At 34.9% G+C, this 20,446-nt stretch overlaps 1 protein-coding gene across 2 annotated transcripts in view; it reads left to right on the top strand.

Annotated features, from left to right (window-relative positions):
• BAZ1A (bromodomain adjacent to zinc finger domain 1A) overlaps positions 1–20,446 on the top strand; it is a 94,710-nt gene that overhangs the window by 47,540 nt on the left and 26,724 nt on the right. The window contains exons 7-17 of one of the 2 annotated variants that reach the window (XM_029237515.1): positions 2,728–2,862; positions 3,670–3,766; positions 4,562–4,728; positions 6,659–6,754; positions 7,451–7,589; positions 8,906–9,052; positions 13,282–13,377; positions 13,494–13,718; positions 15,131–15,296; positions 15,529–15,639; positions 18,600–18,724. In XM_029237515.1, the coding sequence (XP_029093348.1) occupies positions 2,728–2,862; positions 3,670–3,766; positions 4,562–4,728; positions 6,659–6,754; positions 7,451–7,589; positions 8,906–9,052; positions 13,282–13,377; positions 13,494–13,718; positions 15,131–15,296; positions 15,529–15,639; positions 18,600–18,724 (1,504 nt within the window). The remainder of the gene's footprint in view (positions 1–2,727; positions 2,863–3,669; positions 3,767–4,561; positions 4,729–6,658; positions 6,755–7,450; positions 7,590–8,905; positions 9,053–13,281; positions 13,378–13,493; positions 13,719–15,130; positions 15,297–15,528; positions 15,640–18,599; positions 18,725–20,446) is intronic. The other variant, XM_029237516.1, reaches the window with a different exon arrangement.

Below are 20,446 nucleotides of genomic sequence, written 5' to 3'. Positions count from 1 at the left end.
GTTGATTTAGATACTTGTGATAAGTGGCTAGAACAGTGCCTGACACTTGATAGGCAGTCAGTGAATATGTGAGTAGTTGCATATGTGTATCATAACTAGCCAGCCTAACTTTCTAAGATCTCTTACACATCAGTGAACAAAAACAACCTAATTAGGGAAAAAATGTTGAAGGACATCAGCAGTTATTCACCAAGGAAAACAAAGTCAGTAAACATGAAAAGAAATTCAACTTTACTTAATAAATATTGAAAGTTAAGGTGACAGTAAGCATTTTTCTCTTAGAGTGTAATGAAAGATGGTTAGTGGATATTCTAGTATACTTGCATACACGCACACACCCCCTCAAAACAACAAAGTTTGGGGACTTGCCTGGTGGTCCAGTGGTAAAGAATCCGTCTTCCAATGCAGGGGACGCGGGTGCTATCCCTGGTCGGGGAACTAAGATCCCACATGCCGCGGGGCAACTTAAGCCCGTGTGCCACAACTACTGAGCCTGTGTGCTCTGGAGTCCGCGAACCACAACTAGAGAGCCTGTGCACCACAATGAAAGATTCTGCATGCCACAACTAAGACCCGACGCAGCCAAATAAATAAGTAAATAACAACAACAAAGTTTGATAACCTGTGTGTGAGTGTAGACTGCTGTTACGAGTACCTGCAAGAACACAAAGATGTGGTATTTTTGTTTATTGTGTGTGTTGTGTGTGTGAATGAGGACACCTTGGCAATTAATATATTAAAACCTATTTTGACCTTTTTTGGGTATGTATTTGAGAAGAAACCACCCGTTCATACTTAAAGGGCAGTTCTCTACATTCACAGGTTATTTAAGTGGGATAGTAGACAGCCATCTTAATGGAATTTATTTTAATGTAAAATCTTAATGGACTCTAGATTTACTCTGATGGCCAGAACTGATTGACTTTTAGGTGTTAACAGCTATGTTCTACCAAAAGTAAAAATATTATATAGAAAATTGAATTCCAAGTAGAAGCATTCCTATTTTGTTAATAACTTAAAATTTTGTATCATCACATTTTCTGTATTTCTGTAAATGGCATTTTTTTTTTTTGGAGAGAAAGAAAGAGTGATGATCTTGGCCGTTAGACCAGAAGTAATCTTCAGAATTGCTTAATCAAAAATAAGAAGTTTAGGGACTTCCCTGGTTGTTCAGTGGTTAAAAATCCATCTTCCACTTCCCTGGTGGTGCAGTGGTTAAGAATCCGCCTGCCAATTCAGGGAACATGGGTTTGAGCCCTGGTCCGGGAAGATCCTACATGCCACAGAGCAACTAAGCCTGTGCACCACAACTACTGAAGCCCACACGCCTAGAGCCCGTGCTCTGCAGCAAGAGAGGCAACCACAATGAGAAGCCCACGCACCGCAGTGAAGAGTAGCCCCCACTTGCCACAACCAGAGAAAGCCCACGTGCAGCAACGAAGACCCAATGCAGCAAAAAATAAATAAATAAATAAATAAATTTATTTTAAAAAAGAATCCGCCTTCCAATGCAGGGGACGCAGGTTCGATCCCTGGTTGGGGAACTAAGATCCCACATGCCACGGGGCAACTAAGCCTACGCACTCTAGAGCCCACATGCCACAACTAGGGAGCCCGCGCTCTGGAGCCTACGCACCGCAACTAAAGATCCTGCATGCCACACCAAAGATCCCGCGTGCCACACCTAAGACCTGATGCAGCCAATTAAATAAATAAATATATTTAAAAAAGAAGAAGAAGTTTAGAGTTGGACATGGATGAAAGGTGAACAAGTTCCAAATACGAAGTAGAAGGAGAGAAACTTGATTTTAGCAAATTATCCTAGAACCACACCACTCATGGCAAAGATGAGGTTGACTTCTCCAAACATAAATTTTGAGTTGAAACTTTATAGGAATTGATTAATATTTCTGCTTTTATCCAGACCAACTTTAAAATTTGATACATAAAGTATCTAAGTTATCACTCGAAACTGGGGGGATAATCTATTCAGCAGTTAGAAATGGCTAAAAATATATTGGTTTAATACAGTGGATTTTTTAATATTAAATATATGGATTTTTTATTTACATAGGAAATCTCATACAAAATTAGTCAAAAGCAAACAAAAAAGATTATTGTATAAATGTAATTTTGAGATAGTTTTAGAATTCAGGAAACTTGAAGCATTCTTGAGTACTTTATGGTGAAGCAATCCTTTGAATTGTTGTTTTATTTATGGTAAATCTGATTAGTTATATAGTTTTTTGTTTTTTTTTTAAAGGGCTTCGAATGCTTGGCTTATTTATTTTTGGCTGGGTTGGGTCTTCATTTCTGTGCGAGGGCTTTCTCTAGTTGTGGCAAGTGGGAGCCACTCTTCATTGCGGTGCACGGGCCTCTCACTATCGCGGCCTCTCTTGTTGCGGAGCACAGGCTCCAGATGCGCAGGCTCAGTAGTTGTGGATCACGGGCCCAGCCGCTCCGCGGCATGTGGGATCTTCCCAGACCGGGGCTCGAACCCGTGTCCCCTGCATCGACAGGCAGATTCTCAACCACTGCGCCACCAGGGAAGCCCTATATAGTTTTTTAAAAGATCAAGAAATAAAATATATGTTACTGCATAATACACATAAAATTCTAATGGTTTTGACCTGGTCTTTAACAGTAATCATACGACATGTTAGAGCTTATCTATATATGGTTTACTAATGTGTTATTATTGTACCCTGTGTCTTTTTTTTAATGAAGGCATCATCTCTTTCAACATATAAAATAGCAGAACAAGATTTTTCTTATTTTTTCCCTGATGATCCACCCACATTTATCTTCAGTCTGGCTAACAGAAGAAGAGGGAGACCTCCCAAACGAGTATCTGTTAGTCAGGTAAGTAGAGAATAGATAAAAACTACATTGTAGTTCTTAATAAAACTAACCACAATTAAGAGTGGGATTTGGCTCCCTTCCCCTCTGTAGCCTGTAAGAAGGAACACATTCCTTCACACACAGAAAAGGTGTGTACTGTATGTTAATAACTGCTTAGCAATGCGGCTTGTAGAAGTTTCAAGGGTGAATTAGACATGATTCTCATGCCACAGGGATTTTATACTGAAGTGGAAGCAAGCCTATAAGCAATCACTAAAATGTAAAGCAGAATGAAATACAGGGAATAAATTATGGAATTGAAATGTAAAGATCATTTAAAAGATACAAGATAATGATGTCACAATTAAGCAGGCTAGAGACCTTAATTTCCCAAGAAATAAAGTAAAAATAAACTTTTGACATGTTTAATATTGGCTACAAAAATGTCTCTGACATGTCTTTTCTCTGTCTCTTTCTTATTTGACGTCTACACCATCTAGTTTATAAAGTACCCTGGAAGATTTTTGTTTGTTTGTTTTTCTAATGCATATTTTTAAGGCTCCTCTTATATATTACTGGTTGTTTTTCCTGGGAGGTTTTTGTAGTAATTTGTAGAACTATAGGATTAACTCATATTCTATATGTTACTATGATTAGAGTTAATAAATGTTCAGTTATACTTTAAATAAAACCTTAGTATAAAGTATAATTGAATTTTTTGTTTTTTATTTTTACTGTAAGAACAAAGCAGACCATAAGTTTACAACTTTAGTGGTTCTACAACTTTAGTTTTCTGGGTTTTTGTTTTTGGTTTGTTTTTTTTTTTAGGAGGACAGCATTGCTAATAAACAGACTGTTGCAGGTTATAGGAACAGAGCTACTAAAGAAAGAGACAAACTTTTGAAACAAGAAATGAAGTCACTGGGTGAGTTTTAATGTAAAGGATATACCAAAGATCTTGGCAAACAAAACAGGCTTAATAAATGTTAGTTCTCCAATTCCTTCACCTTCATTTGTTGTCTGCCTTCTTAACACCTTTTTTCTCTCCAAAAACTGTTAGTTACAGGAAAGAATATTTCTCTGTGCCCAGGTGGGGGTGTTTCTAAAATGGCATATTTCTGTTTTTGTTTTTCTTAAGCATAGTTTTTTCCCTCAGATTATAATTAATTTCTTTACTAAATGAGACCTCTGTTTATCTCTTAAAACAGTATTTCAGGGCATAACATATCCCCTGTTGAACTGACCTAATGCTAGATTAAGCACAAGTTGGCAGTTTCTAGGGCTTTCAAACTGTTTTGGGCCATTTTTGTTTGATTCCTACAGCCTTATAAAACACTGCTTCCCAAATGTGACTGTACACAGGAATCACTTACAAATCTTACTAAAATGAAGATTCTAAATTAGTAGACCTGGGTGGGAGAAGAGATTCTGCATTTGCAACAAGGTGATACCTTGCTGCTGGTCTTAGGACCACACTTTGAATAGCAGGGCTTTCAAAGGCAGGTATATGTGTTTGTCCCACGGCAGTAGTTTGTCTTAAACACAGCCAACTTGCTCTTCCCATTTTAATCACTTGCTGACTCCCTCCAGGAATTTACAACCCCTGGGAGTCTCTCTTGATCTCATTTAACCTTAAGATATTTCAGGGGTTCTTTTGTTACATTAAAAAAATGTGTTATTTTCTGTCTGTGTACCTTTCTAAGTTTGACCTTCTCCACAGCTTTTGAAAAGGCTAAATTAAAAAGAGAAAAAGCAGATGCCCTAGAGGCAAAGAAAAAAGAAAAGGAAGATAAAGAGAAAAAGAAGGAAGAATTGAAGAAAATTGTTGAAGAAGAGAGACTGAAGAAGAAAGAAGAAAAAGAGAGGCTTAAAATAGAAAGAGAAAAGGTATACTCAAGTATATTAGTTACGCCCTCCACAGATAGTTAATAGTATTTTATATATTTAAATTCATGGTTAATTTTTCAAATGCTTTTATCACTTTCATTTACATTTATAGTTGTGCATAGAGCACTGATAAACAGTACTGGTTTATCTCCCTTTTGCTTTGGAAGATTTAATGAATGATTTAAGGTTCAACATATATGCATGCCTTTATACCTCAAAGCCTCTTCTAAAGTACAATTCTAAAGTTGATTTTCTTCATTATTTAGACTTCCATATTTAGGGAAGACAATATATGTAAAACTTTCAAAAGTAAAATACATTGTTAGAAAAGTACAGTAAAATGCATGATTAATAAGAATTAGTGCAGTGTTCCTATTCTCCTTAAAGAATAAGGTATCAGTGATAATAGGTATTTCAGCAAATCTTTGATTATAATCTTCAGCGGTAGATATTCCTTAGAGAATTCTATAGCTAGTTTCTTCTAAAGTCAGTCATTGTCATTGGTTTTCTGGGATATTCACAAGTAGCCTAGGTATTACACATTGTGCTCATTTAAATTGCATGTGTTTCTTGAATTATTTCATATAGCCCCTTGGGTGGGAGTAGGGAGTGTCTGATACATGTTTACTCCAGAAAAATGTAGAAAACAAGAAAAAAAAAAAACCACTTGTAATGTAAATGGTAACATTTAGAGATAGCATTAATACTTTGATTAATTTATTTCTAGTCTTTATTCTGGGCCTTGAAGAATAAGATCCAGTATTTATAATTTTGTATATATATTTTTTGTTTAACATTATAAACATTCCATCATGGTGTTAAATAAACTAAATAAGTGAGGTGGAATTTTTAGTGACTGCATATAATCGTTAATCAAATAGATATAGGTAAACGTTTAAAAATTTTTGCTCATAAATAATGATACTTTGTTCAAATTTATGAACAAAAGTCTTTCCTCTTTTTGGATTGTGTCTCTGGATAAATTTGTAGAACTGAAATAATAGGTCAAGGGTGAGAACATTTTTTAAACTTTCTATACATGGTGGACATAAGTATTTGTTTGCCAGAGGTACTTATGTATTCACTTAGCAACAGTGAATGAAAATACCCATCTCATTACATCCTGCAAGAATTATTTGCGGGGAAGGGGAGCTTATTTCAGCAGACTGCTCGAAGCACAGTTAATAAGTTCTGTAACTAGTTGTTTTGTGTTAAATTTGATAATTGTATATCTGTTTATTTTCAGTGTTACTAAATTTCAAAGAAAGAATATTAACGTATATTAAACATATATATTATTACATACATTAACATATATTTATTGGAAATAATTATAATAAAATATTTTGTTTACATTTTGCTTTATTAGAGACTTTTTAGGGTCAGTATTTATCTTGCAGTTTCAAATACCAGAAACAAGAAGTAAGGGTTTCAAAAGACCGAGTGAGCGAAAAGTTCACCAATTGTATACTGTCCCCTCTGTGTGTCTCTAGGCAGTTAGTCAGGTTTAAATGAATCTTGAAAACAAATGTATTACAAATATAAGGGGAGGTTTTATTTTAGGTACTCTAATAACTTCTTACCTCTTTAGTTAAGATCTAATTGATTTAAAGTAGAGGGAGAGCTGCTATAGACAGGGTTGGATTGAATTAATATTTATCCAGGAGCTGCTTTGTGTTGAACATTTTTCGTCTTTGTAGCAGTTCTGTCAGGCAGGCATTGTTTTCATCAGTGGTTTTAACACTTTAATGTGCATCAGAATCACCAGAAGTGCTTATTAAGACATCAGTTGCTGGGTCCCAAACCCAGAGTTCATGGTTCAATAGGTCTAGGTAGGGCTCAAGTAATTGTATTTCTTACTAGTTCTGAGGTGATGCTGATGCTGCCTTATAAATTTCTTATAAGAATTTTTATTAACCTTTTGTTTTAGGAAAGAGAGAAATTGCGTGAAGAAAAGAAAAAGTATATGGAATACTTAAAACAGTGGAGTAAACCTAGAGAAGATATGGAATGTGATGATCTTAAGGTATGAGCATGTTCTGTGATGTTTCACACACCTGTGTAACAGAGGAAATAGCCAGTTAAGCAAATGCTTATATTTAGAGTTCCAAAGTAACATTGTTAGTATTTTATAACAAGCTTTGATAATGATTCTTATTCTGTGGAAATAGTTGGTCATCTGTGCTATCCTTGGTAGTCCAGTAACCACCGGGGCCAGGCATACATTTAATTTGATTGCTAGACAAAGATTCTGCTCATCTCCAGAAATAACCAAAGTATCCAAACCAAACTCGTTCATCTCGGTTTATAAGGAACCATTTCTAAGTCAATAGATGATGGATTAATTCTGTTTCATATCCTAAGGAAAATACTGCATTGAAGATCATATTGACATGACTAATGCCTTGACCTCAGAATCGAGGTTAGGAGTCCTTCTTAACTAGGAAAGGTAGTCAGAAGTATAGTTCAGCCTAAAGATATGTTCTTAGTTTGATGAAGGAAAAAGTCCCTAGAGACTGTGATTTAGTAAAGTTGGAATAAAGCCACAGCATCTATAATTTTTAAAGTTCCAAAGGGGATATGATAAACATCCAGTGTTGAGAACCACATGAAATAATTCTTTACATGAAATTATTCTTTTAGGTAAAGAGTATATCATATCTATCTTTTACAATTTCCTGTACTTGGTTCAAATAATTATATAAATTGTTTAATCTTGCAGGAACTTCCAGAACCAACTCCAGTGAAAACTAGACTACCTCCTGAAATCTTTGGTGATGCTCTGATGGTTTTGGAGTTCCTTAATGCATTTGGGGAGCTTTTTGATCTTCAAGATGAGTTTCCTGAGGGAGTTACCCTAGGCAAGTGCTATTGCTGTGTTGTAGTTCATGCTAAAATTAGTGGCTTAAAGGAACAAGTTATTATCTCTCAAAGTTCTGTGGAGTCACTGGACCCAGCTCTCCAGTCCTTTCTTGGGGTCCTTCATGTGATTACAGTCAGACAGTGGCTGGGACTGAAGTCATCTGAAGGCTCATCTGGCTAGATGTTCAAGATGACTTCTTCACACATGTGCCTGATGCCTCGGTGCTCCTCCACATGGCGTCCCACTCCATCAGAGTAGCCTGCACTTCTTATGTGGCAGCTGAGTTCTCCAAGAGTCTGGAAGCAGAAACTGCCAGTTTTCTTAAAGGCCAGGCCTGGAACTAGCAAGCCTTACTTCTGCCATATTCCATTAGTTAGGCCTACTGGGATTCAAGGAGGCAAAGGAATAGACTCTACTTCTTGAGGGTGGCGTGGTATGTAAGTGCAGGGAGGGGAGAAATTGACAGCCGTATTTGGAGACAAGTTATTGCCTAACTTTAATTTATGATTCTATTTTGCCTCTGCACTTACATACTATTACTTTTTATTTATATCATTTATAAGAGCTAAATTAGTATGAGAAGGGCTTTGGATCCCATTTTAGATTTTTAGCTGACCAATAGCAAAATAATTTTCTTAAGATCCAAATAAAGATTCTCAAAGACAGAATTATAATGCCACTCTTACTTTAATAAGAGTAAATTCTTCAGGAGGGCTTTCACATTCCCTCAGTTTTTCTTTATGAGCTAGGTGAAGCATGAATCATTGTGCCTTACAGATCAAGAAGGTCTAAACAACGCTGGTTTAGGTAAGAAGTTTAGGTTAGATGAATTAGATGAGAAACATTTATGACTTGAACACAATTTTAGGATTACACCTAATGCTGATGATTGCCTCTTATGTGCACTATTTGGTAAACAATAATGTCCCACATAGCTCTTCAGAACAGTGGGACAACAATAACAAATCTTTGGCATTGTTATTCAAGTTAGAGTAAAATTATAATTTTTAATATATGCCTTAATTTGCATCTCAAATTTAAACTTAGATGAAATACTGTATCGATCTACTGAGACTAATTTGGCTTTCTTTGAATGCAGTGATTTTGGCTTATGATTTTATTGTATTTTATTGTAATCATTATAAATTATTTTTGATTTTGGCTTGAATAATACTTGGCTCTACTTTGATAAATGGGCAGTTAAGAAAATAGTTACACAGGCTATTGTTGATTAAAATGTTTATTATTCCAATGGAGTTGTTTTTTCAGTACATGACCAGAACTTTAAATTCATTTTAAACATTTTATTCGCAGAAGTGTTAGAGGAAGCTCTTGTAGGAAATGACAGTGAAGGCCCACTATGTGAATTGCTTTTTTTCTTCCTGACTGCCATCTTCCAGGCGATAGCTGAAGAAGAAGAGGAAGTAGCCAAAGAGCAAATAACTGATGCTGACACCAAAGGTCAGAATCCAGTGTTATTGCTTGCTGATAGTAGCTTTGTAGTGAAACTAATTTTTGATTCGTTAATTTTTAACTTTACTTGGCTTTTACAGTTATAAAATTACTTGATTTTTGAGTCATATACTAGCAACACATCATCAGTTGTCTTAGAACAACTTTGTTTTAATGTATCCTGTTTCTGATGGCCTTAAAAATGCTGCAGCCCCCACCCCACCAAACTATCTTGCTTTTTACTCCTTTAGATTTCTCCTGCTATTTAGGAGCATTACAGATTTCATTGACTAGTGTCTGTAATTCCAAGAAATTATACTAAATAGCACTAATTTTTTTTCCCCACCTAAGGAATTACTTCAATTGTTGTTATTAATACTTTAAATTGAAAATATTACCACTGATTTCATTTCCTATCTGACAATTTTTAGACCAGAGTTAAATAAAATTTAGTTTTTAAATTTCACTAATTGGTTTGAACTAGAAATTTTGCTCTTTAAATTCTATACAGTTAAGTATCTAGAGTCAGCGTGTGGTACATATTAATGTACGAATAATTCTTGGGGAAACTCTTTTTTATTTTTAATACAGAGAACAGTATGTTCACTGTTTTATTTAGGATTTACCTCAATCAGGGGAATTGTTAAGCATTTATATTAAAAGGTTGATTTGACTTCCTGAATAATGCTCTCTGTGAATTTTGCCACATATGAGATGGGACTATTAAACAATACTTTAGTGTATTCCATAAAAATTTACAATAAGAGATAACTATTTAGAGACATCTTGATAGCAGAATCTTGGTAGAAAAAAAATGGGACATTCCTCCATTCAGATAGCATGGTTGCCCATAGATAATTTGAGCTAATTTCCTTTATGCCTGGTCGATGAAGCAATAGGATAATTATGAGTATGTAGCCAATGTCAGCTGCCTTTTGATTTTACAGGCTGAGTTCAAGCAAAATATATTCTCTAGCTTGAGTGCTAATCACCATAGGTCCCTTGTCAAGGCCATTTTAGCAATGTGGTCCTCATTGTCATCTCAGATGATTTAGTCAATTAAATGAAACTCTACTAAAGGGAAGACAGAAGGGTAAATCCATTTATAAAATATCTAAAGATTTTCTAATGACAAGTATGAGCACTAAAGATGGATTATCTATGAGAGACAATGTAACGTATATTCGTTCTTTTAGCCTTTAGGTTTTCTTAATGACCAATAACATCACAGTGTTATTGACCAAATTCTGACCTTAATACAAGACATAAAGCTTTTTTTAATTCAGGACTTGAAGCAGGTGAATTTTGTAGTTTTGGAAATCCTGATGACAAACAATGAGGTCAAAAGGAAATTTTATTGGAAAATCAGCTAATGTAAAGGAAACATATATGTAATTGTTGACGTTTGTATTGCCATTATATTTTCTATTCATGATTTGTTTGATCTGCAATTTTTATAGCTCTACTCCTATGCAGAACTGTCTATAAAGTCTACCTCTGAATAAGTATTGACCATTAAATAAAGGTTTTAATACTCCTTTTGAAACTATTTAAATGTTAGGGAGGGAGAAAAAAATACTCCAGGAATTTCACCCTTCTCCCACTTGCATATTATTATTGGCCACATTTTAAATGGTTATTTCAGTTTCATTAAGGGCCCTAGGCTGTTCCCCCGGGTATTTTTCATATGTTCTCCCATCTTAGTAACAAAAAAGCTCTTCCATAGTCTTCCTGAAAGCAACTGAATAATCAAATGGGATTGAATATTCTTTTACTTCCTCTTTAGCTGGTCTTGTTATGTAAGGTGTTTCTTGCTATTTTTAGAAATCGGGAAATTGGGCAGAAGGTAAAAGCATGAATTTATCTTAGTGATGGAAAAACTGAGGTTCAGTGGGGTTATTTACTGAAGATCACAAAGATAGTAAGTGACCACAAAGCTAGTAAGACACTGTATATATATGCGTTGTTTCATTTAATCCTCATACCACCCTTGTGAGGAAGATGTAATTATTTTCTGCCTTTTACATATAAAGAAACTTAGTCTTAAGGAGTTTAATTAACTTGCCCAAAGACATTTGGCTAATAAGAAAGTGACAGGATAAAAACTCAGGCACTTTGGCCTAGAGCCTCATAATGACTGTTATATTACCTTACTATATGGCAAAGAAGTAATTATCTGTCTTCAAGAACATCTAATTTCTTTGGCCTTTGGTCTCCCTGTTTTTATATCAAATCTTGGAAATTTTGACCAGCAATTTTTTAACTCTTCTATTAAAAATATCAATTCCTCTTGTTAGTCTTACATCATGAACTTAAATGCCTTTCAAAGTACAGGAAAAAGAGCATTCTCCTTATATAGAATAGTTTTGTGTATTTGCTGAGATGTTATTGTTTAGTGCTGAAATTGTGTGTACCTAATTCTAGATTATGATGGTGATAAATGTATCTGTTTCACATAGTCAGGCCATATACAGTTCAGCTATATTCTCTTGGTATGATGTACCTGAGTGACTGTCTCGGCAAATCCTAGAATGATATTTACAGTTTCTTGAGAGTGCAATTTGGTAGATAACTGAGTTAAAGAATACATATTTTAACATGTTAAACACAACTAAAAGTAAGCTGTCATTTTGTTGGTTGTCCATTTCCTAAGGCCTTTGTCCTAGGAAAATTATAACTTACTATAGATAAAATAGGTTGAATTGCTGCAAAGGAAGAGAACCAGTACACTTATACAGCTCTGCAACTAGGACTGTTGTTAATTTTAGACTGCCTGTATTAATTTTAAATTTGTTTGGCTTTATATGTAAAATGAAAATTGAAAAAGTTTTAGGTCTCGTATTTCCCTAGTGAGGAAGAATATGATGTCTGTCATTTTGACTAGATTCATGGCCTGGTAGGAATAACTTATGCATATATGTAACATTTAGTCAGATAACTTCTCCTGTGTGGTAGTGTTTATGCTTTAAATGCCATGAAATTGTCAATGACTGTAATCAAACATAATCCCAGAGCTGCCTTTTTCCTTTAGTAAAGGACAGCACTTCTGTTCTCTAAGGTTCATTTTTTCAGCTTGTGAACTTTGGGGAGGGAATCATATAGTAGAAAGTTAAGGAACCACAGAACCAGGTTAGCCCAGTGATTTTCCAACTCTAATCCATGGAGCTCTACAAATTGTACAGGGATTCCTCTGTGCTACTGCAGCAGAGTTGGAAAAATGAATGGGCAGGATTGTCATCTCTATTCCCTACTTTAACAAGGGCATCTTTTATCTCTTTTATATTGTACTTCCAAGAAATACTTGAAGAATTTGAAAACTGCTGATCTAGACTTACCCCTGTAAGAAAAATGAAGCCAAATAAGTGACTGGTCTAAAGCCTACATGACTAGGAACTAGGGATTGGCAGAGTTAAGACTAGAATATACATTATCTGACTCTTAGTCTGAAGCTGTGTCTGCTGTACTTTGGTATAACAGAAGGGCTTTTTATCAGCTTAAAGTTTTTTCATAGGTGACACTTTAAATTTATTATGTATGTAAGGAATAATTATATATTCTAATGGTTTAAACACATTTGTGCCAGTAGATTTGCTCTTTAGTCCTATTTGCAGGCTAAGCACTGTTTTCAAAGCTAAAGGAATTTACTTAGAAAATACAGGGATATCTTCCTATTGTTTCATGAATCGGTGAGTTTTCAAAATAAAAACAAGCAATTTAAATGAAGAGGATAAATCTCTGGTTAAGTGACAGCAGTACTGTCTTTAAGTTCTTTTAGCTCTTTTTCTGTGCTGGTTTTGTGATGATTACAACTTATTCTTTGCTATGATTCAATCTTAAAATATTTATAAAAGATTTGGGTATCTTCAAATAGATTCTGATTTTCAAAGTAGACTTTTCTAAAGTTATGTTGAGCAAGGAGATTTGTTTTTCATTCTAAAGTGTATTTTACCTTTTTTTTTTTTTTTTTTGGAATGTGTATGTGCACCTTGTTGGTAACTTGGAAATTGTCTTCTCTCTGTTAAGTAAGGGAAAATAGTGTGTAGTGCATGTCTTAGGATTTATAGTTTTAGTTGGATACTAGGCAGAATGTAAAGGTTGCTTGTTGTACCTAGCGTTGGTTCTTTTGAGGTTCCTGAATGTTAAGCTGTTTGCTGTTTCTTTCATCATTTTAAAAGGGCATTATTCCCAAATATTCAAGCTTTGATTTGCACTAGAATAAAGTATTTATTTCCTTAAAGATTTAACGGAGGCTTTGGATGAAGATGCAGACCCCACAAAATCTGCACTGTCTGCAGTTGCATCTTTGGCAGCTGCATGGCCACAGTTGCACCAGGGTATGTGTAGGTTTTATTCTTTTGTTTGCTTTTTTATTTTTATAAAGGTATATTTTACATTGCTGAGGACTTATTGTTTATATTCTAAATGACTATATCATTTTTAACAACTATAGGCTGCAGTTTGAAAAGCTTGGATCTTGATAGCTGCACACTTTCTGAAATCCTTAGACTACACATCTTAGCTTCAGGTGCTGATGTAACATCAGCAAATGCAAAGTACAGGTATCAAAAACGAGGAGGATTTGATGCTACAGATGATGCCTGTATGGAGCTTCGTTTGAGCAACCCCAGTCTAGTGAAGAAACTGTCAAGCACTTCAGTGTATGATTTGACACCAGGTAAACTTTGCAAGTTAGAATTTGTATAACCTGCCTACTTCCTACCCTCTTATCCTCTTACGCCCAGAAAACTCGGTAGCTGATGAGAAAATTTTAGGTGATATTCAGTTTTAAAAGAGGAGAGGGATTTCCCTGGTGACACAGTGGTTAAGAATCCATCTGCTAATGCAGGGAACACGGGTTCGAGCCCTGATCCGGGAAGATCCCACATGCTGTGGAGCAACTTAGCCCGTGCGCCACAACTGCTGAGCCCGCGTGTCACAACTACTGAAGCCTGCACACTTAGAGCCCGTGCTCCACAAGAGAAGCCACTCCAATGAGAAGCCCACGCACCGCAATGAAGAGTAGCTTCCGCTCGCCGCAACTAGAGAAAGCCCGCTCACAGCAACAAAGACCCAACACAGCCAAAAATAAATAGATAAATTTATTTTTTTTAAAAAAAGAGAGAAAGCAGTCTTTAAAAAAAATTGTTGGAATACAGTGATGTAAATTAACTACTGTTGCTTTTTCTATTTGGATTTTCTATTACTTTAAAAATTTATAGGGACTTCCCTGGCAGTCCAGTGGTTAGGGCTCCGTGCTTCCACTGCAGGGGGCGTGGGTTCAATCCCTGGTTGGGGACTAGGATCCCACGTGCTGCGTGGTGAGGCCAAAAAAAAAAAAAACAAACAAATTGTGGTTAGTTTACTACATCTACTAAGTTTAGAAGGATAAGTGAGAAGTAGCTAGCTTTCACTTTTACTTATTAGTATATCAGAAATTTAAGCGGTAGCTGCAAAATTCTAATATTCACTTGAGTGTTTGTGCCTCAGTTTTACATATGAGGCACAATATATAAAAATAAGACGAAGTTATTTTTCCCTTCCTTTTCTAAATAAAAAATTATAATGTACAAATATATAGAATTGAATTTAATATGCTTAATTAAGAAAACATATAATAAGAGTACCTAATTCCTAAGATTCATATAGTTAAAAAAAATTTTTTATTGAGATATAGTTGATCTAACATTCATATAATTTTTATAATTTATAGTAGTGTTTTGTGCAGTCTTTTCAGAGTAGCAATTTGCGTATTGCCTTTTTTTTTAATTCATGTGGTTATAACTTAGTTTTGATTTGAACTTCATACATGAGCCTGAAAATTAAAACTTGAAAATTAATTCTTTGCAATTAGAAAATTTTTCATGTCTGTTTAATTAGTATATAAGGTAGTCATTAGTATTTGAAATGCCTTGTCTATCACATAACTGTTAATTGGATTCAAAGTTGCTTTTTTTCCATACATGCCACTGGCATGTTTGATCCTAAGAAACTTTTCCCTCGTCTTTATTAAACATTTTCACATTGAGCCACAAATTAAAATTTTTCTTGTCATTGATAATCCAGAAGTTATTTACCAATTTTTGACAGGAGAAAAAATGAAGATACTTCATGCTCTCTGTGGGAAACTACTGACCCTAGTTTCTACTAGGGATTTCATTGAAGATTATGTTGACATATTACGACAGGCAAAGCAGGAGTTTCGGGAGTTGAAAGCAGAACAACATCGAAAAGAGAGGGAAGAAGCAGCTGCTAGGTAAGAAATAATTATAGTCAGTTGTGCTAATGAAAGTTGTTTATTTCTTTGCATCTGAAACCATGTTGGGCTGCAGTGTGGCACTGGCTCACACTGAGAGGTTATGAATAGATTAACTACTTTATGGTTTTGTGATAACATTTGGAGTGTTTTCTATAATTTTATGATTAAAGGCAAGATACTAAAAGTTAAAAGTATCAGATAGACTATAATATTTTATTTTAACTTTCAGAATTCGTAAAAGGAAAGAAGAAAAACTCAAGGAGCAAGAACAAAAAATGAAGGAGAAACAAAAACTAAAGGAAGATGAGCAAAGAAACTCAGTTGCAGATACACCTATTGGGTATGGTTTGAATTACACTGCTTATCTGGATCACATAAAGAATAAAAATCAGCACCTTAGACTGTAAAATGCTTTCAAAATTTTTAGAAAACATATAACAGTGTCAGCAAGCCTATGAAATTTACATACAGACAGTCCTCAGATATACATGTGTTATGTTTAAAAAGAAAAAAAAAAGCACTTCCAGGGAATCTAGAACTCATTTTCTCATAGAATTAATGTTATAAATTATAATTTCCCAGAAAACTTTCAATAGGCTATTGTTAACCAGTTTCTAGCATTACTAGTAGGATCTCTCCTCTCCACCATCATCATCACAGTTGTACACTGTGTTTACAGAGCTCCTTCAAGCCTTTTGAGGAATAGAGATGAGATTGGAGCTTTTGGTAGGTGTAGGGAGAGGATGTCAGCATCTTAAATAATTTAGTGACTGCCTAAGTATTTCATTGCATTTCAGCATATTAGGGATGAAGATTGGCTGTGAAGACAAGTTGGAATTTTTCCCATACTGTAGATGGCAAATCATATTCAAATTTAGCAGAAATAATAATTTTTAAATAAAATCTGCCAAGGAAGTTCTAAAAATCTCAGTATTCCAAATTTAGTGTATTGACTTTTGATTATACTTTCATGTAAAAATACCTATTACATCTTAAGATCATAGGTCACAAACTTGCATCAGTTGTATTTTATATGGCCATCAGTAATACTTTAAGGAATTTATTTGGATACCTTAAGAAAGTCAATAGATATGACACCTAAAGTACAAGCAACCAAAGAAAAAATAGATAGACTTCACCAAATTTGAAAACTTTTGTGCTTCAAAGAACGCTATCAAGAAAGTAAAAATAGCAGCCCAGAGAATGGGAGAAAAATTTTGCAAATCATATATCTGATGTCCAGAATATATAAAGAACTCATACAACTCGACAGTAAAAAGACAGCCCAATTTAAAAAATGGGCAAAGGATTTTAATGGACATTTCTCCGAAGAAGATATACATGAAGCTCATAAAAAGATGCTCAACATCATTAGTCATTAGGGAAACGTATATCAAAACCACAATGAGATACTACTTCACGCTTACTAGGATGGCTGTAATTCAACTGAGGGACAGTACATATGTTGGTGAGAATATGAAAGAATTAGAACTCTCATACATTGCTCACAGGGATGTGTAAAATGGTGTGGCTGCTTTGGACCAAGTTTGGCAGTTCATCAAACAGTTTAAACCATATGTTACCATGTGACCAGCAGTTCCACTCCTAGGTATATACCCAAGAGAATTAAGAACATACATTCACTTAAAAATGTATACACGAAAGTTCATAGCAGCATTATTCTTAATAGCCAAAAAATGGTAACAACCCAAACGTCTATCAATTGATGAATAGATAAACAAAATGATATATTCCTTCTATGGTACATCCATATAGCAGAATGTTATTCAGCAATAAAAGGAATGGAATTCTGATACATGCTACAACATGGATGAACACCTTATGCTAAGTGAAAGAAGCTAGTCACAAAAGGCCATGTGTTATATGAGTGCATTTATAGGAAAAGTCCAGAATAGGCAAATCCATAGCAGAAAGTAGATGGGTGGTTACCAGGGGCATTGGGGGAAGAGGAACTGAAAATGGCTATGTGGTTTTTCTTTTGGGATGGTGAAAATGTTCTGGAATTAGATAGAGGCAATGATTATATAACCTTGTTAATATTACTAAAAACCACTGAACTGTACACTTTAAAATGGTGATTTTTATGGTATGTGAATTATATCTCAATTTTTTTTACATTTTGTAAACTTTTTCCAATTATATTGAGATGTAATTGACATAAAGTATTGTATTCATTTAAGATGTACAAAACAATGATTTGATAAATGCATATATTGTGAAATGATTACCATGGTTTCATTAATATTCATCACCTCACATAGTTACAAATTTTTTTTCCTTGTGATATCTTAAATTATTAAAAAGGGAAAATAGGCATGTTACAGATCCCACCACTTCATATTTTTTGTACTCATCTAGCCTCACTCGTTTACATTATCTCTCTGGTTCCTGAATACATTTGCGTTTACAAAACTGTCTTTGAATGTAGAACATAAATGGTAGAATTAACTCAGGTTTCATACAACTTTAGTTTTGATTTGGACAATATAGTGGATTAAACATATTGTGTTCATTCTTCCTACTTATTATATCTGAAGTTTGTCTGCGTCTCTCCTCCACTCTTTGTCTATTTATCTCCTTTATACTCTGAGCCACCATCACCTCCCAGCCAGTTACCTGGACTATTACAGTGACCTCTTTACTGGTCTCCCCTCATCTGCTTTCTCTCTCAGATGATTTTCCACATAGCAGCAAAAGTGCCTTCTAATCATGTCATTTCCCTTTTCTAAACTCGTCCACTTTTTTCCCATTACTTTTTTTTTCCCATTGCTTTTTGAATGATGCCTTACAAGGCCCAGTATGACCTAGCCCTGCTTTTTCTCATTCATATCTTCAATTACTTCTTTTTTGTTTACACCTTCTCAAAATTATAAGCTCCTTCCTTTTCCCTTGAGCTCAGTGCCTTAGCATGTTATCCCCTCTGCTAAAAATGAAGATTTCTTCTTACCTGCCGCCTTACCCATCCCCAGTCTCCATAGTCTCGCAGTTTAAAGGTCACTTCTTTAAGCAAGCCTCTCTTGATCCCTGAGACTAGATTTGGTTCTCCTGGAAATGCTTTCATAGCATTTTGAACTTCTCCTTTTTTAGTATTTATTACATATTTTAATTTTACAATGATTTATATAATTATCTGTTTTCTCTGCAAGACTGTAAACTCTGTGTTATCTCGTTCACTACTTCCTAAGCATAATGCCTGGTACTTCATACGCAGGCAATAAATATTTCATGAATGGAATTATATATTCATTAATGAATATAATTTTTGTTTTCATCCTTAAGGGAAGAAGAAAGGGAAGATTTTGATACTAGCACTGAGGGCAAAGAAATAGAGCAAAAGGAACAAGATCAAGACACAGTTACTGAGGATGAAGATGACCCAGGATCACATAAAAGAAGCAGAAGGGGTAATACAGAATTTCTTAAGGGCATTCTTGCTTGTTTTTAATTGATAAGGCATTTTATTAATTCACTATTCTGAAATATATATTAGATTACTTCCATTTGAGATTCCAAGGTGTGTTTGTTGAGTTTTCATATTTACTACTTTATATTGACCAAATAGAAATTTTTATTCTATAACATACTCATTCGACATGCACTGAATGCCTCTTAGTTGCTAGAGGTACAAGAGATCAGTAATGCTTGTAATTGGTGTCATATTGATGGGAATGGATATCTCTGCTGCCTTAAAATAATTTCATAAATTGCTGGATCAAAGGAAATACATTTTTTTGAAAGCTTGGTACAAATTACTTCTGAGGATCGCTAACCGTCTTCATTTGATAACTATTAAAGGAGATCCTTAAGTTTATTCTGTGCCTCTAATTTGGATGGTATCTTTTTTTTTTTTTTTTTGCTTTATTTTCTAAATGGTTATTGTAAGTAGACAGAAAATCTCTTGTATCATGGAGGCTGTACTGTCTGATTACAATGCAATTGATTTAGAAATCCAAAGCAAATAAACCTCATATTATTAGAGTTTAAAACAAACTTCCAAGTAATGGGTCAAAGGAGAAACCCTAATGGAAATTAGAAAATATTTAAAACCAATTAATACTGCATATTAACACTTGTTGGATACAGTCCCTCCACTTAAAGGAAAATTTATATAGCTTTAATACAAATTAAGAAAAAAGAAAGGCAAATTGAGCTAGGCATTCATTTAAGAAGTTAGAGGTAGAAACTGCAATAATCTCCCCAAATATAAGGAAACAGTAGATATGAGTAGAAATTAATAGAAGATAAAACTGCAGTAGAGCCAAAAGTTTGTTCTTTGAAAAAGACACAAACTGGATAAACCTTTGTTGAAATTGATTTGGGGGGGGTCACAACAAAAAATTAGGACTAAAAATGGAAGCAACATAACTACAGATGGAGCAGAAATTTAAAGATAAGTGGGGGGGCTTCCCTGGTGGCGCAGTGGTTGAGAGTCCGCCTGCTGATGCAGGGGACACGGGTTCATGCCCCGGTGCGGGAGGATCCCACATGCTGCGGAGCGGCTGGGCCCGTGAGCCATGGCCGCTGAGCCTGCACGTCCGGAGCCTGTGCTCCGCAACGGGAGAGGCCACAACAGTGAGAGGGCCGCATACCGCAAAAAAATAAATAAATAAAAATAAAGATAAGGGGATAACATAACAATTTTATAGCAGTAAATTTGAAAATAGAGGCCAAAAAGGAGCAAAATCCTAGAAAAGTGCAAATTATAAAAATGGATTAAAGAAAAAATTTTAAATGTGAATCGTCCTAAACCATTAAAGATTTTGAATTCATATTAAAAGCCTTCCTGTAAGGAAAACACCAGTCCTAGGCAACTTTATGGTGAATTCTGCCAAATTTTAAAGAAGCAGATAATTCCAATCTTACACAAACTCTTTCAGGCAAAAGAAATAGAAGAAACACACCCCAACCATTTAAGCAATATGACAGTGACTGAAACAAGAGAGAAGTCTGATTCTTCAACGTAGCATAAAAGTCCAGGCAGGTCACCAGGAATCCAGGCTCCTTCTGTCTTGTTGGTACTGTCATCCTTAGGGTTTTACTGCCATCCTTATGTTCCAAAATGATTTATCACCTTGTCTCCATTCTATCTAGTTGGAAGAGGGAAAGAAGAAAAAGAGGCATAACCC

Source organism: Monodon monoceros, unplaced genomic scaffold (assembly GCF_005190385.1).
Source record: "Monodon monoceros isolate NGI ecotype Baffin Bay Population unplaced genomic scaffold, NGI_Narwhal_1 Super_Scaffold_21, whole genome shotgun sequence".
NCBI classification, from domain to species: Eukaryota; Metazoa; Chordata; class Mammalia; order Artiodactyla; family Monodontidae; genus Monodon; species Monodon monoceros.
This window is presented reverse-complemented; position numbering and strand designations above follow the sequence as displayed.